Here is a 17773-nt window from a genome sequence, read left to right as displayed (position 1 = left end):
TTTCTAGGTTGCCCAGCTTTCATTCTCGCCATGATCTTAGCTTTCAGGTCAGTTGCTGCCTCGCTCAGCATTTCATTCATTGGGGCTGGCCTCCCAATCTCATCATCTGCATTCATTGGGGCTTGCCTCCCAATCTCTGGTATGACCTCCTCCTCTGATCTAGCAGCCTGGGGCCCTTCACCATGGAACCTGCGTTGTACCTCATCAATCTCAAGTTGTGACAGCAGTTGCCGTTTGTGGATGTTGGAACACTGCGCTACTAGTTGTTTCGTGGTCAACCGTGACTGTGGGTTTCGAAGTAACCATTTAGCCCACATTCTCTGCATGTAACCCCTCTGACTAGGGTTGCTTCAGTAGTAGCATTCCAACAGAGCCATGTTATCGCATCTCGCCCATCTCCGCTTTGTTCCAGTAGCCCATTTTTCATCAAGGAGCTCTGGTTCCCCAGCACCTGACGCAGACCTTGTTTGGCCGGGCGACGTCTGAGCCGGCATGTCATTCATTTTATCGTCTCTCATCATTGTATGAGGTAGGCATTAGCGTGAAGGATCTTGCCCAAGGACCCACACTGGATGGTGTTATGTGCTCATTTTTTGCCCCAAGCGGGATTCGAACCACCGTCTCCCAAACCGATGCCTTACCAACTGAGCTATCCAGCCGCTATATATATATATATATATATATATAAGTTATCACTTATATATGTTACAAGTTTAGCTTAAAACTATGTATCATAGACAGGTCGACTTTGACTATAAGCCTCGCTTTGTGCCTTGCAATATGACCGCCAGTTGAACCTTATGAGGTGACCACAACAGAAAATATTGTTAACACCTTTCGTGAACATAGACCACACAAGTACGTAGGCGCGTCTGGCAGCTAGACTACGGTTTCGCACTTACAGCTGTTTTCCATCCAGAACATTAAGATAACTTCTGAGAAAGGTAGAAGCATCTATCATCATGTTTTATAAGAACACGATATCAGGAACATCAGAACATAAAAATGACTAAATGTTCAGTAAAACATCTTGCAAGAACTTCTCCATTTCCAGCCTCTGATTTTCACACATCAACTCAGCCAGAATCAAACGAACACGCAGAGGACCTGGGGGAAGTGGAGGACGGTGAACGGATCCCGCCGTGTCCACCACAACACGCTCCCCCCTGCTTGATCGCCTGCAACAATATATATACAGTGTGTGTGTGTATATATATATAAAACCCTCAATTTTCCTGGCCTCTGGTAGAGGACCCAAGCTGAATGAGAGACGGACACCACCCAAGGGGTGAGACAGGATTTGTTTATATATATATATATATATATATATATATATACACACACACACATACACTACTGTTATGATTCATATTTTCAATGTTTGCTTCGTTCAAAATCTGCATTCTACACATGCAATGCTACCTAGAATAACAATAAAAACAAAACATGAATAGCTAGGCTGTCATCCTCGATAGCTCACTATCCTTCCACTCTCACATCAATAACATAACCCGGTCTGTATATTTCCACCTACGTAACATCAATTGTCTCTGCCCCTCTCCCACCCCTCACACTGCCTCTATCCTGTCCCACATTCACGTCACCTCCCGCATTGATGATTGCAACTCACTCCTTTTCGGTGCCCATCACAAACTCCTCCATAAAGCGTCAACTGTTCCAGAATTCTGCAGCCCGGATCATCACCGTAACCACCTCCTTTCACCACATCACCCGCATCCTCCAACAGCTACACTGGCTCCCTGTCAAACTCAGAATAAACTTCAAAATCTTTCTGTATGCATTTAAGGCCATTCATAACCTTGCTCCACCCCATCTGTCTGATCTTTTCTGACTTTCCTTATCGCTGCCTGAGATCCTCCTCCTCCCTTCACCTATCGATAGGGGTGTTCACACGGCAGCTTTTACTCCGGTGTAGCACCGAGGCTGCACTCGTAGAGCGTTCACACGTACACATTTATACCGGTGTAACCCCTGAAAACAGCTCAAACCGGAGCAAATTTAACCCTGCTCCAGGTGGTGGTTTAAAAATTTACTCCGGAGTCAATGCTAGTTTGCGAGGCAGCACTGATAAATTGGGACATGCGAACACTACATGGGCAGACTCGCTAGCTTGAGAAGAGTTGATTACATATGGGTAGAATGCTTGCTTTCGTACTCTGTTGTACTTCCGTCATCTTTCCTTTTGTAGGTGACTGGACTGTCTCGGAGTTGTTTGTGTAGTTTGTTCCTTTGTCGTGTGTTCACCCCCCCCCCCCCCCCATGAAATTCCCCATAGAATTTATTTTGCGATTTCCTCTCTTGATTTTCTGTTTGGCACATTTTTTTTGCTTTTCTGAGTGTCATTGAAGTCATAGTTGATTTACGTTTTCGGGGGCGGTCATTGAACGCCTCTCGAGCAGAAGACACATGGACGAGAAGGAGAAGGACGTGACTGTAGTTGCTTGAGTTAAACAAATTAATTAAGTGTATGTTTTAAAAAGAACCAACACGGCAGTTCTCTTTATTTCGGAGCTGTAACACTTTCTCTCTCTCATCCTTTTGTAAGCTTTTGTTTAATTGTTAATTATTATCATTTTATATTTAAGCATTATATTATTTTATGTTAGTTACCTAAATTATATTCTGTTTAATACTTTCTGAAATATTCTTATGTTGCTTACATATGATTGGGGAAGAAAAGCAGGAAGGTGGGTCGTTACCGGAAAAAGGGGTGTTCGTGAGAGAGTTACGAGGCAGACGTTGTGTTCAACGAAGTCGTTCTCCCTTTTTTTTTACCAATTCTAAACGTAGAGCAATCCATCTAAAACCTACGAACCCCGCAACTTACACTTTTACGGTGTCTGACAGACCAAAGGGTTGATCTGTCTAGAGAAGTATAAACCATGGTTTTTCGATATGTCACAAACAAGGCCGGGAAATGGAAGTACACTTTAAGCATGCGCATGTTTTATTTTCGTATTATTACTATCGTATTGCACGGCCGCAGAAACTGCCGTGTGAACGCTGCGCCAGGGTTAACACGCTTCTCTTTAGTAAGCAGCTTTTTACGTACGAACGCTGCACAAATTTACACCGGGGTAAGATACATGTATATCGCAACAAAATACGTCGGTGCAGCACCGATGCAAATGTGTGCCGTGTGAACATCCCTTATGCCGTCTGCCCGTCTCAACAATCAACAACACGATGAGGAGCAGAGCTTTCAGCCGCTCTGCTCCCAAATTCTGGAACTCACTCCACCTCACATCCGTAATATTGATTCTCTTCCTATATTCAATTTCCGTCTTAAACCCACCTATTCCAGATTTCATACTCCTTTTAAATTGCATCTCTTCTTTTTTACTGTGTACAGTTTTAATGTTGTTGTCGGTTGAAAAGTGTCCGTGAGTGTTTTGAAAGCCGTTTATAAATAACATGTATTGTTATTATTATTATTATTATTATTATACTTTTGTGGGGCAAGCGCAGGTTTGTTGTACTTTTGATTGAGCTGACAGTGCTGTATGTCGGTATGAAACAACACCTTCTCGCGATCCGTAGTATGTCACATTACAATATTCCATCCGGATCGGAAGAGCAACCCACTCATTAGCACTGCTCCTGGATTTCTCTGCGCACAATAGTCATATAGTTCAGTCAGAAAAGGCATACAAGCTAAAAATGCCTTTGCCTGTGCAGGTTTTTAACTTTCAGGTAAGTGTGTCTATGTTTTCATGGAAATACACGCAATCGGCTAACTGCACGAAGCCTACAGAGTATCGTATTAGCTAGATATGCTAAGCTATAGAACTTGACCAACAAACTGAAATTCACTGTCTACGTCATTCTAGCAACAATTTAGTAAAATTGCACAACTTTACGTTTTTGGTTCGAAATAAATGTAAGAGTGCCTGTCGTCCTTTCCACGAAGGACTACGAATAAGGGACCTCATTGTTGATTAAGGGTTCAGTTCCCTTGATTTAACCAAACAAAAATGCTCCTCACATACGACAACAACTTAGAAATAGAATAAAAATAAGCTTACCCTCTGATTTCAAACAAACTGTTTTTAAATTACGTTTGAAACAGTTAGCTTAAACAAGGCCTACGATGGCTAACAACATTGACGGAGAATGTAGCATTTTAGGTTTGAATAACACACAAAAAACGGCAAACAGTGTAAGCAGCTGACTCGTACACAAGTACTGATATTTCAACGTAATGGGTGTCCAAGACAACATGTTGCATTGACGGAGGAAGAACTTGTTTACATGTGTTGATTGTAGCTAACGATAGCCAGCATTGACTTGTTAACTTCCTGCTGGTAGCAGATTAACTGACACTCTTGCTTTGGCAAGTGTGTTCCTAATGAATTGTATAATTTACCTATGTTATCAACATCCTAATGATACAAATCCATACTTATTGAAATTTCGAACATTCAGGCCTTTGGGGACAACATGTCTTGCTTTTGTACTACTCTATGTACAATTTACAGGAAATCCTTTTTTTCAAGTCCATTGTCTCAGCTCTGGTGTGTTTTCTTAATATTCACTGGACAGCGCTGCCTGTAACAAATTTGGGGGGAAAAAAACTGTTAGATTGGATGATTTACCTCATGGTCGGATCAGCATTGTAAAAGTCACACAAGAGAAAAGCATGTTAGAAATATAGGAAGCTCGACAACCGGTGAAGTGACTAGATAATTCATCTTTCATTTTCACTTAAATTGTTGCATTAAATAATTTTGTTATTTTGCTTTTTGTATTAGTGTACACAATCTGACAGTAATGTAGACACAATATGAGTGATTAATAAAAAACAAAACAAAACAGTAAAACAGGTCATTGCAAAAGTGTTCCTGGTCATTCCTTATAGGGGGCTGTGGAACCGATGCAGATTGATGCAGATCCCCAGGAAGACCAGCAGAATGCTCCAGACACCAACTACATTGTGGAGAACCCAACACTGGTACTTGTCAAAATACCATATTTTCATTATCAACCACAAGTGAATTGCCTTCCCACAATTAATGTTTCAAAGGACTGGTTGGTGAAATAGTACACATTTGCATGCACAGTAAACATCCTTCAATTCCAAGTGATGAAATGTCAATGTAAAAGCATTTACTTAAGGCGGTTGTTCCCAACTTGTGTACCCCCGAACCTTTTTGTCATTGCATGACTACCGCCTCACTCAATCATGCAGATGAGTCTCCAAAAGTACAACATAACACAACAAATTATTCAATGAAAATAACCGAATGTCATCACCTTAATTTGAACAGTTAATTCCGTGTCATTGGCTAATTTTTAACCAATATTAAACATTAAAATAAATATTTTGCCTTGACAATAAGTAATACAAAATTAAATTCAAAGGATAATGAACCTGGATGTAAATCATTTACCACCAAAAAATGGATTACTTTGAATAAGCACCAGTAAACAAGCATTTAAACTTTAAATATCAGAAACAAAACACTTAAGAAGAATATTCCAATAAGAATATTCCAACCTATCATAGCAGTTTTACTTTCTTTTCATGAGTCATCTGAGCTTAAATGAGACACTTGAGCTGACGTGCAGCTGTTGTGATTTTGGCGTGGCTGTACAACTGGTGAATACGTCACCAGGGAAAAAAATTGTAGCCTACAAAAAAATAGATTATTGACATGCTTATGTAATGACTGAGAATCTTTACTTACCTTCTTGAAAATACATTATAAGTGATTCCATGTAGCCCCTGCTATGTGCTCGTGCACCCTTAGGGGTATTTGTACCCCTGGTTGTGAAACACTGTCTTATACCCCTTTCCCACTGAAATTAGTGGGTAGTAGTGATCCGTGGCGACACGCAACCAATTGGCATATTGTCCCTTTCCCATTGACCAACAGAAGGCTATTCTGCCTCCCCCCCTTCCACCACTTTGCGTCTGGTTACGTCACCACGCTGTGATTGTTGACTGCTGTGTCGCACTTCGCTCGAGTGGCGTCGCTACAAACAAAGCAACATGGAAGCGAGTGTTCTTTCTTTTATCATGCTTTTTACCATCCTTAAAATGGTTGAAAAGCAGCGGAGGATCAACTCTTTGCTACTACTGAGACAATAGCTCAAGGGGTGATCTCCTAGCTTTGTTGTGGGGGCGTGCTATTTCCGAAGCCGATGGCGTGCGATGTTATGACGCATCACGTACCGCCCTATGTCATCACGTAATTACCGGGAAGTCCCGTGTTAGGCTTTCAAACTGCAAGCGGAGGCGATCACAACCCGCCTCCGATGGTGTGCTGGTGGACACGGATCGACACTGGCCAGTGAGCTTTTCCCACTGCCCAAAAAGCGTGTTTACCCGTGGTTTTGCGGCAGTGGGAAAGGGGTATTAGGTTGTTAATTGGAGTAACTCTGTCTAATATGTCATTCATGTTTGAGCTCCCTTGTTTTCTGTTTAGGACCTAGAACAATATGCGACCAGTTACAGTGGACTAATGCGTATTGAGAGACTCCAGTTCATCGCAGAGCATTGCCCACAGCTCAGAGTGGAAGCCTTGAAAATGGCGCTGACCTTTGTCCAAAGAACCTTCAACGTTGACACTTATGAAGAGGTCCACCGCAAACTAACGGATGCCACACGGTATTATAGTGCTCTTAATAAAACATCACAATTAAACTTTTTTTTTCAGGTCTGCAATGATTGTTCTGTTGTTTAGAGGTGTCATTTTATCGCGTTAATTGTGAATAATTAATTACAGTCATATTTAGTGAGTTATGTTTTTTAATCGCATTAATCTAAATTTCAATCTCTAACCTTATTGTTTTTGTAGGTGGGTTGCCTTTTTATAATATCCCTTTCCATGTGTTGGCTTCCTGTGTTCGAGTAGTTGAGGGTGGGGAAACAACTGTCAGTCACAGCCTGAAGCGGACATTGGCTGTCATTATGTTTGGGGTTGTTTAGCATAAGCTGATTGGCTCCCATTGGAGTTGGGCGGGCTAAGAAAGCAGTGGTGAGGAGAGGAGAGGTGAAAATGGAGGAGCATATGAGAGTTCTCAGTACAATGAATGGAAAATGTACTTTTCAAAAACACCCTGACGGCACTATTGATAAAAGTAGTGTTGTGCCTAACTTGTAAGAAGGAGTTTGCTGACCACTGAAGCAGCTCAAGTTTAGCCTCCCACATTCATGCAAAGCACCTCGTCGCGAGTGCATCCACAGCGAAAGTGAGCACCGAAAGCATTAGCAAAATAGCGAGCTAAAGCAAAGCTCGTCGCCAAACTAAACGCGAGGAGAACAACCCGCATACGAGGCATGAAGTCAGCATAGTTGCTGTGTCCTCAGTAGCCTACCAGAAGTGGTATATGTTTATTTCAGCACTTTATTTTCTCATGATGAACAGTGTTATTTCTGAAGTGCTAACATACAGCACTGTGATTTAAGGGTCTCTTATTTATTTTTTATTCTCCAAAGCAAGTTCAGTGTTGAGTACTTGTATTGCTCAGAAAAATGTTCTTACTGTTTTTAATATGTTAACCTAAGCACTTTTTATGGGCCTGATATTCTATTTTTATTTTGTAATTATTTGGAGATTTACAAAAACAAACAAAACAGTGATATTCACCCTGGTGGTTGAAACTAAACGTTGCAGCTAGGATTTGAGACTAGTCTCAACTACAGCAGCAAGTGAGTGGCGAGGACTGCATCTGTTAAGTCTGTTTACAAAGACTTTATAATGCCACTTTTTTGTCTTTTGATATGCCTCAATAATGTAATGAATTAAAAATGAAAATAGGGGTTTTCTCAGCACTTTTTAGATTAGATTAAAATATTGATTATTTAGATCAATTACTTACCGATCATAATTAATTAATCTCATATTTTTTTAATCGCTTGACAGCACTACTGTTGTGTCACATCAGTGTGTGAATCATCTTGTTACTGTCTTTCCATGGCGGCATAAGCTATCATTGTGATCATGAGGTAGGATTATAAAACACTAATCATTTCAGTGTTCCTATCATTGGCGCCTAATTCAATTGACAATCTGTTTAATGTACGAAGATCAAGTTTCTGTATAATCATTTGCCTTATTGTATGTCAGGGGTTAACTCTCAGTATTATACTTAATAACAAAATATTACATTAAAAAACGTTTACCGTTTTTCCCTTTAGGGAAGTCCAGGGTGTACCAGAAGTAGCTCCCGAGGGTGGGGTTGTCCCTCCTCCTTTGGATTCAGCGTGGGCAGAGTCCACCAGGAAGAAGGCTCTGCTTAAATTGGAGAAACTGGACACTGATCTAAAGAATTACAAGGGGAACTCAATTAAAGAGAGCATCCGGTACGATAAGTGAATTCTAAGTTTTTTATTTGTGAATAAGTTTATACTGTTATTGTTAGATATATTTATTTTTTACATTCAAAGATGCGACTCAGGCCGATGGTACTCATCCTTGCTTTGTGCCCATCCTTCTTAGGAGAGGACACGATGACTTGGGCGATCATTACCTGGACTGTGGTGACCTCAGTAATGCTCTGAAGTGCTACTCCCGAGCTAGGGACTACTGCACCAGTGCTAAACATGTTATTAACATGTGTCTGAATGTAATCAAGGTAGAGCACATCACACACACCAACATTCAGCTGCTTTATTGTTTTCAGTGTCAAGATGCATTACAACTGGTGGTCATGGTTAGAAATGCCCCCCCCCCCCCTTTCTTAATCTTGTTCTACAATGTACTGTGAAAACATGTCAGGTCATCAGTCGCTGTATGTGGGTGTTTCTTTGTTCACACAGGTTAGTGTTTATCTCCAGAACTGGTCCCATGTACTGAGCTATGTCAACAAGGCAGAATCCACACCAGAGATTGCAGAGGTGAGCATCATTGTCCTCAACGAGAACGTCACTTTCAAATTTTGCTTCAAGTTGTTGATACCTGTTTTAATGAGCTGTTTCAAGGCATTAATGCGCAAATGCACGATTCACCTAAACAAGGATGTGTGAGAATGTCCCAAAACAGCAGCAGTTTGGCAATGATCCATTTGGGTTTTAAGTAACAAGGCGATACATGATTGAACTGACTTGCCAATTGTCTTAAGATTGGATGAACACTTCCTTTCACTCTGGATATGGGTTATTAACACTAACAAGTGGGTGGGGTGCAACAAAGGACTTCAAATGTGTTGTTTTCTCTCCATGCAGCAACGAGGAGAGCGAGACAGCCAAAATCAAGCCGTTCTTACCAAATTAAAGTGTGCTGCAGGTAAGAAAACATTACAATATGTTATGTTCTCTCCCTCGATGAGAATCTCAGTAGAATGTCATATCATTCATTGTTGGGGGATGAATTCTTTGATCTTCCAAATTCTTATGAGTCTCCTTTGTTTTTATTTGAGGCCTGGCGGAATTGGCCTCTCGAAAATACAAACCGGCTGCCAAGTGCTTCCTGCAGGCTTCCTTTGACCACTGTGACTGTCCAGAGGTGAGTCATGTCCAAATGTGTTTGCTCCTTCCTTATACACGGCCCTCCATGTTTTATGCTATTTCTGAAAATCACATTGTAGTACGTACTTAGTTTTAAGGTTCGGTTCACATTTAGTGAAGTACGTCTTTTCTTTTAAGGTAATGCAACAAAAATAGTTGTAATTAGGGATGCATAATAACAGTTTATTTTCTTTCACAGATAATGAGTAACTTCCTGCTTCTCCCTAACAACAACAGATATTCATTTATCTATGTATCGATTAACTAATTTATTGATTGTGCTCTGGTCAGATATAACCAAAATTGAACTTTTTGTGCTAAATGCAAAACTTTACGTGTAGCGTAAAAGTTACACTGCACATCACCGCAGTTCCTGGAAAACCGGGAACATGGCCAAACAGTTTTCCAGAAAATTAGGAAAAAAAGTAAAATGTCCTGGAAAAGCTCGAGTTGTCCTGAAAAATAAATTTTCCTCTCTCTTCTTCTCCATGCCTTGTGGGTGAACGCAAACAGTTTAAACAGACATGTCTCTGTTCAGCTGCCCTACACGGGCAACATTGAGCTGTCACGCTTTTCTCCTTCATCGTTGCTTCCAGCCAGCACAGCACGTGACGCTACCAGCCAATTAAATTGCATATTCCCTTCGAGCAGTTCTGCTGACCAGTGTTTCCATCTGTTATGCACCATCTAGGGTTACGTGCATCACATAAGGGAAGGCAATATCACTCTCGGTCCCCAAGGGTGATATAAACAAAAACTCTGCCGGAGCAACACTCAGTTTACAGAATTATTAACAATTATAACCCACAGGAAACTATTTATTTGCAACAACAATAAGATAACACAAAACGGCTCCAAAACAAAAGGCAACAAAAGCAGACAAGCAACCTAAGGATCTACCCTAAAACTAACTAATAGAAAAACAAACAACTAATAACTAAGGTGGTGCAAAGTAGTAAGGGAGCACAAATTGATGAACATGTGTCACGAATTGGAGGCCGAGAGCAAGCGAATGTCTGCTATCAGATGCATCGGCATAGCTATCATTCCACGGAGGCTCTTTAAAATGCCGGCGTCAGAGACAGAGAGAGGCAGGCGAACAATCAGAGTCAACAGCGTGACGAGACACAAGGGAAGATGCACAGCCAATCAGCTCATAAATCCACTCGTGCTGTCATTGGTCGACATTGCGCCGGGAATCAATCATACAAACAGGCATCTACAAAACCTCTGAGTAATTCGGCATTTTTTTCCCGAATACAGTATTCTGGGGTTAGAAAACCACCATGTACTGAAGCCGCGATAAATTAAGCGCGATATAGCGAGGGATCACTGTAGTAAAACTATGATGGACAACATATTTGTGAACTATTGTACAACAGCATTTGCACATTACCTCGTTGTGTTCCAACCATATTCAATTCCTCGCACAAAAGTGAAAGGCAGAGTTTGGGAGTCAACTTTCACCGTGTAATGTACGGATGTCTCTTCAGCTTTTGTCACCCAGTAACGTAGCTGTCTATGGTGGTTTATGCGCTCTGGCTACGTTTGACAGACAGGAGCTCCAACGCAACGTCATCTCGAGCAGGTAAGAGATTAGCTCTTGATTAAATGGAAAAGAAGTCTCACAAATGTAATGCTTTAATGAACATTTTTTGTTTGTCTCCAAGCTCTTTTAAGTTATTTCTAGAATTAGAACCTCAAATTCGTGACATCATCTTCAAATTCTATGAATCCAAATATGCGTCTTGTCTCAAGCTACTGGATGAAATAAAGGTAAGAGCAGGAAGCACAAGCTGCTATTGATGTTAAAGGGAGAAATACATAAGTAATTCAAGGATGAATGTATGTATGTCGTACAGTAATAATGTTTTTGGATGAATGTTTATTGTTTGTACGTCTAGGATAATCTTCTGCTGGACATGTATTTGGCCCCACACGTCCGGACACTGTACAGCCAAATTAGAAACAGAGCTCTTATCCAGGTAACACAAAGCAATGTATACTTATTGAAATGGACATACAATGAGTATCAACACACCCAATCCCAAAATGTTGGGACGTTGTGTTAAAAACATAAATAAAAATAGAGTACAATGATTTGCAAATCATGTTCAACCTACAGTATATTCAATTGAATACACTACTGGGACAAGTTATTTAATGTGCAAAATGATAAATGGCTGCAACATGTGTGCATGCACTTTCTTTTGTTTAGTTTTGTTGTTTGAGTGTTCCAGATATTGATCGGGACAGTGATAATGGATAGGGATTATTTGAAATTGAATGTAAATTGCAAGAGGTGATGAAAAACAGTTAGTGGCAATACATTGGCACTGGCTTTTAAAAAAGAAAAAATTGTGTTACAGTGAAGCCACACCTATTCGTATTTCGCTATTCACAAACTCAATTCATTTTTATTAACGTTATATGGGCTAAACCACCAAATCAGAGCCAATTGCTTTTTGTAATGCTGGCAAAATAAACTATAATTCTAGCGTTTTTCTTTTTCTTTTTATTTGCTGATAGCCTGATTCACATCATATTGAACAACTCCAAATTGTATTGGTCAATCTCAGACATGTTTTAGTTCATGTTTTTTTTGGACTGAACCCCTAATTGGGTTTTTAGTCTAAAAATTGAAAATACATGACCTATATTCATGACATTTATACAAATAGCGAACATAAAGCACAATTTATATCCATGTGCATGGAACTTTATGAAAATGTATTTTTTTTGGAATTGTATGGTGCATTTCATTTCCTGGGGACACAAATAGCACCACTTTGTGGAATGGCCTCTCTTGTTTTTATTATCTAATGGTAGACATTTCATTATTTCTTGGCATGGGCAGAATAAAATGACGAGTGGATAGAGCTACATAGTTGGCGGATACATGCATGATTTCTCTCATCTGCAAACGACATTTTTGAATTATGGCCTCGTGAAATGCATCCAGTGGGGAACAAGCTTGTCACCTAAAAAATGACACTACCTCAACTTCTATTTGATGTTTTATTGTTCAATCTTTCTGTGTTGGATAGAAGCAAAGTTAAGCTTGGGTTGTTAGCAGAAGTTAGGGAGAGTCTTCGTCATGTGGCACATGCACTTCAGGTGGAAAAAAAAATATATATATATATTAGAGCTGTCAAACGATTAAAATATCTAATTAAAAATGCAACTGTCATATTAACTCAAATGAACTAAAAATTAATCGTGATTACTCACGCATTTTTTATCATTTCTGAATTTCCTTTTATATTTTTTGTCCTATTTTTCCCCCATTTTAATGCTCTCATCAACATGGAATCATGAATCAGTTTTCTATGTGCAAAATGCAAATATTTACTGAAATAACAATTTCGATTTTCAATTTTACATGACTGCCCGGAGTCGGCTGGGATAGGCTCCAGCACCCCCCACGACCCTAGTGAGGATCAAGCGGTTCGGAAAATGGATGGATGGATGAATTTTACATGAACATTTTTCACTTGGAGCAGTTATTGACACATAATCTCTCACACAATATTAGTGTCCATCAACAACAGTGAAAAAAATATTTTGTCACACAACAGCTGCTTTAACAGCTCTTTTTATGGAATCAAAACAGAGCAATATAACATTATAAAGTGCACATCTAAAGTAAACTAGTACTCAGCCTATAGTGGATTTAAACCATGGTTGCATACTTCGTTTTTCTCAAATTTGCTTTGAACACAGCAGTCAGGCTATGTTGATTGTGTTGGTCCTTCTTGCGCGGAAGTCTCTCTACGGTTTTGTGGAGACATCATTTCGGATGACTACACTTTGTTCGATGACAACACTGGAGACGTTTTATTTTCAGTGTGTTCGCTCGGTCACTACCACTGCACAGACACATAGCTCATCAACCTAGTCTCTTATTTCTCTCCCGAAACAGTGTCTTCTCCGCTACGTACAATCTCTGTACACAGCTTGTAATGGAGGCTCTCGCTGGCAATCCGTAGTGGAGTCGTTCGATGCAATGCGAATGATTTCAGCTTGAGTCTGGCTGTGGACAATGTTGACAGGCTTGCATGCAGTAGCCATACATTTAGCTATGGCTTATGTTCTTCGTCGTGTCATCCATTTTCTTCGCTTTGAAATGATCCATAGCTGTCTGTCTGAGACGAGGGGGCGGAGTACTCACGTCAGCTGTGTGCTTGGCCATTAAGTGGTATTTCAGACTCGACGTGCTATGATGATAGCTCAGTTTACGACTGCAAAACATACAGGTAACTTTGTTCTTGTCAGTGGAACAATCTGGCAACTTTTTAAAAGTAAACTTTCCATTCCTAAACTCTAAGTATCCGTTTTCGGTGTCTCGCGCTGCCGTGGCTGGCAAAACAAACGTGCGTGGACCTGTGCAGCATGCTTGTTGTTTTGTTTCTGATTTATTTATAGAGCAACGTAACATCCACTGTGACATGTACCGCGTTAATCTCGCGAGAAAAAATTTAATCCCATTAAAATTCATTTAAATTAATGCCGATAAAAACGCACTAAACTGACAGCTCTAATATATATATATATATATAATGTGTGTGTTGCGATAATGTTATTACCCTGTTTCCACTCAGTTGAACAACAATTGAGCAAACAACAAAGAGTTGACGTGAGTGATTTCAAAACAAGGCATCCATCAATTTATTGTTCAATTTACGAAGAATACGATGAGATGATGAAGCATTCGATTTCACTGTCGTAACGGCCCTCTGAGGGAAGACCGAATTCTAAAGCGGACCTTGACAAAAATTTGTTTGACTCACCCGACGTTAAAAGTTTCATATTGAAATGTTGGACGCTTGACGTGAATCAAGTACAACTTTATTGTTGTACTTGATACCAATTATCAATTACTCCTTATACATTATATTTGTATGATATTTGTGCTTGTGTTTTTAGTATTTCAGCCCATACGTGTCAGCAGACATGACAAAGATGGCTCAGGCCTTCAACACTACAGTGGCGGCCCTCGAAGATGAGCTCACCCAGCTTATCCTAGAGGGGCTCATTAATGCACGCATTGACTCCCATAGCAAGGTGCTAAAATCTAGATCTTTTTGTTAGTTAGTTTGTTTGTTTGTTTTTTAATCAAATGCTTAAAATATGATAATCTCAACCTGTTTATGATAGATTCTGTATGCAAGGGATGTGGACCAGAGAAGCACAACATTTGAGAAGTCGCTCCATATGGGCAAAGAGTTCCAGAGAAGAGCCAAAGCCATGATCCTCAGAGCGGCTGTGCTTCGCAATCAGATCCATGTCAAGGTATAAGAAAAACATCATTTTATTTGTACTGGCATTGTCATGAAGTCAAGTTCACTAATCTTTAGTTAAAGATTAAAGCCTATTAATTTAAATTGAAGCCTAAATTTGTGTGGCATGCAGGCTCCCTCTAGTGGTACACAGCGGTACTTAGATTTGGTCAATTTATATTGATGTTGATATTTAATAATAATAATAATAATAATAATAATAATAGATTTTATTTATAAGCGCCTTTCAAGACACCCAAGGACACTTTATGTAGAATAATGTGTTCCTGAGACCAAACTGTCACTGAGTGTTTCATCACTCTTTTTTTTCTTCACATTCAGAAAACAAGCCAATAATGTCTTGTACACGTTCAAACCTAAGTAAACATTTTTCACAAATGTCAAATCAAATAGCAGCTTCAAACTGGGTTTAAGTTTCAATAGGATGGTTGAAGGGCTTCAGGCCCGCAAGATATTTTGCTTGTTGGTGTCACCCAGTGTAATAATTTTAACAACCACCGGTTCGGATTTATCCGCTTTTGCCATGGTGCTGAAAGAGAAATACAGCAGTGCAATCAATGTTTTATATTTTGGCAAGGTGCTTCAAAATAGTTTTGCCCTCACTCACGTTTGAGAGTGTCTGCAGCCCATTTTGCTCATGGGCACCTGTAGAAAAATTGTTATGTGTATTTGAGCTTTACATGCTAAGTTAAAAAAAAACTGCAATTGGGCCATTTAAAACTTTTGTTAAATTTTGTATTGGGCAAAAAAATTAATCAAATACAAATTGACATCGCGGTACAGAATGCAATTTTCAAATTGCGAAAGCTGCAATTTGTCCCTGCCAGGGCATATAAGCCTCAGACAATTTACCTCCTAGGACAGGGGTGGCCAAACCGTGGCTCGCGAGCCGCATGCGGCTCTTTGGCTGGTTCAATGCGGCTCCCGGGCTTTCACACAAGCATTGAAAACACCTCGGCAGTGGCGCTGCCATTCAAATAAAGGCGTTAAATACACAGAACGCACTACGTTAGCCTATCATCAATCCCGTTACTTGATTGACATAGAGGGCAACCAATCAGATGACTGAATCACCGCTCATGCGCAAACAATGGCGCTAAGCTAGTCAGCGAATTACCTCTGATTTTAAGGCTGGGGTGTCTAATACGTCAATCGCAATCGACCGGGAGCCAGCGGACTGGTCCCAAGTCGACCGCAAGGGGTGGGAGGTGGAAATGGGGGGTGGGGGGGCAATAAAGATTTGTGTGTTTGTGTCTTTAGCTTTCGTTCATGTTCGGGCCGTTCCTGCTGTTGCTCATCGTGGCGTGTGTGCATATGTGCGCGAGTGCATGATTGGTTACCCGCGTGCGTGTGTGTGTGTGTGTGTGTGTGCGTGTGTGTGTGTGTGTGTGCGTGTGTGTGTGTGTATGCTAGCACGTGCGCGTTTGGGTTGATCGTGGGAAGTTGGTCGCTTCAAAAGTGGATCCTTGGGCAAAAAAGTGCGCGCGCAAGGAAGCGGGACGCCGATGTGTAAGATGTGGCTCTTTGCAGCAACAGAATAAAAAATTTGGCTCTGACTGGTTGGCCACCTCTGTCCTAGAACCATTGGGAAACTCAAACCCCTCCACCACTTTCAAGGTGACAGCTCAAGGATGGGTAGGTCGAACTTAAAAAAAATAATGAAATAGTGAAAATATCAAAAAATCTGATGCACTAGAAAAAAGTTATTTTAAATCAGCGTAAAAAAAAAGTTTAGGGACACAAAAAGCCATTTCTGATTAAAATTTGCTGTTGAGCAGTGTAACTCATGGTTTATCTTTATTTTATCTTAAACCTAACTGATAAAACCAACAAATGTATGTCATAAATCTGGTAATGTTTATTCTAATCCCGATTAATTTATTAATTTTTGTAAAAACAAAAACAAAATAAAACATGGGAGAAGGCCCTTGGAAAAAAAAAAAGAAAAAGAATTGTAAATTTGTAATAGCAACACTGAGGAAAGAAGATTATAATTTAGATATTTCTATTTTAAGCTCTGATTTTTGAATTGTTCTGAAAGAACCAAAACTTTTCACCATAACATGGAGTCAGTCAAATGGTAATATCTCACTCGTGTCCTCTCCCCCTTCAGTCTCCTCCCAGAGAAGGCAGTCAGGGTGAACTGACACCAGCCAACAGTCAAACGAGAATGAGCACCAACATGTGAGTCAGCACACTGACCGAAGCGAAGGATGATCCAGCTGTTCTTTGAAATCACTCATCTGAGTCACCTCAGTCCTCCTCTAAGTTTCTTTGCTGAAGACAGAACATCAAACCACACAGTTTAAAGACTTGGAAGTTCTGGTGTTTTTTCACGTCTCAAGGAAAAGCCCGAAATAATGTGCAAATGTGTTGAGAAGAAAACGTGTGTGGAAACTCGGCACTTAAACTGTTTCTGGTTGGAGACGCACTTTGCATTGCTTGCTCTTGATGGAGGACTTGAACTGAAACAATGTTTTAAAATAAAATGCCTTCCACAAAGTCTTGTTTTCATTTGGTTGCGCATCATGACAGTTATTTCAGTATACACCAAAATTCAATGGCTTAAACTGGCCTTTTAATGAGGCCAACATAGCTACTACTTTTGTAGAGAGGGACTTCAACTTATTCAATTGAACGACTGTAAATTTAATATCAATCGTTAACTGATGTGCGCTTCTTCCACAAACAACATGGCTGAACACAAATAACTTGTTACTGATATATACAGTATCGTCTACCACAGCACATAATTGGCTAAGGCATTTTTTTCAATGTTTCGGAAAACAAGAAAAAATGCAATGTTGAAGAAATACATTGTTTTGTTTGTTTTCTTGATAATGTAGCTAAACACTGAACCAGATGTGTGAGCAAGTAAGCAAAAGGAAAGAGATCCTTCATTAATTGTTCAAAATGACTTTGGCATTGTTTTTCCTCTGACATATAAAGGCAAATATAACTGAACCAGTTGCTTAACTTGCCAAAATGTGACCAAGATATA

At 40.1% G+C, this 17773-nt stretch overlaps 1 protein-coding gene across 1 annotated transcript; it reads left to right on the top strand.

Moving 5' to 3' along the window:
* Positions 1 to 3553: 3553 nt before the first annotated feature.
* Positions 3554 to 17274, top strand: gps1 (G protein pathway suppressor 1). The gene is made up of 14 exons (XM_086133562.1): positions 3554 to 3714; positions 4880 to 4972; positions 6450 to 6631; positions 8165 to 8329; positions 8466 to 8601; positions 8786 to 8863; positions 9191 to 9251; positions 9385 to 9470; positions 10966 to 11060; positions 11143 to 11248; positions 11377 to 11457; positions 14399 to 14536; positions 14630 to 14764; positions 16886 to 17274. The coding sequence occupies exons 1-14, from the start codon at positions 3682 to 3684 to the stop codon at positions 16958 to 16960; spliced, it is 1464 nt and encodes a 487-aa protein (XP_085989688.1). The 5' UTR covers positions 3554 to 3681; the 3' UTR covers positions 16961 to 17274.
* The last annotated feature ends 499 nt before the right edge of the window (positions 17275 to 17773 follow it).

Source organism: Hippocampus guttulatus, chromosome 16, assembly GCF_054856545.1.
Source record: "Hippocampus guttulatus isolate MCC_2025c chromosome 16, RoL_Hgut_1.0, whole genome shotgun sequence".
In the NCBI taxonomy this organism is placed as follows: domain Eukaryota; kingdom Metazoa; phylum Chordata; class Actinopteri; order Syngnathiformes; family Syngnathidae; genus Hippocampus; species Hippocampus guttulatus.
This window is presented reverse-complemented; position numbering and strand designations above follow the sequence as displayed.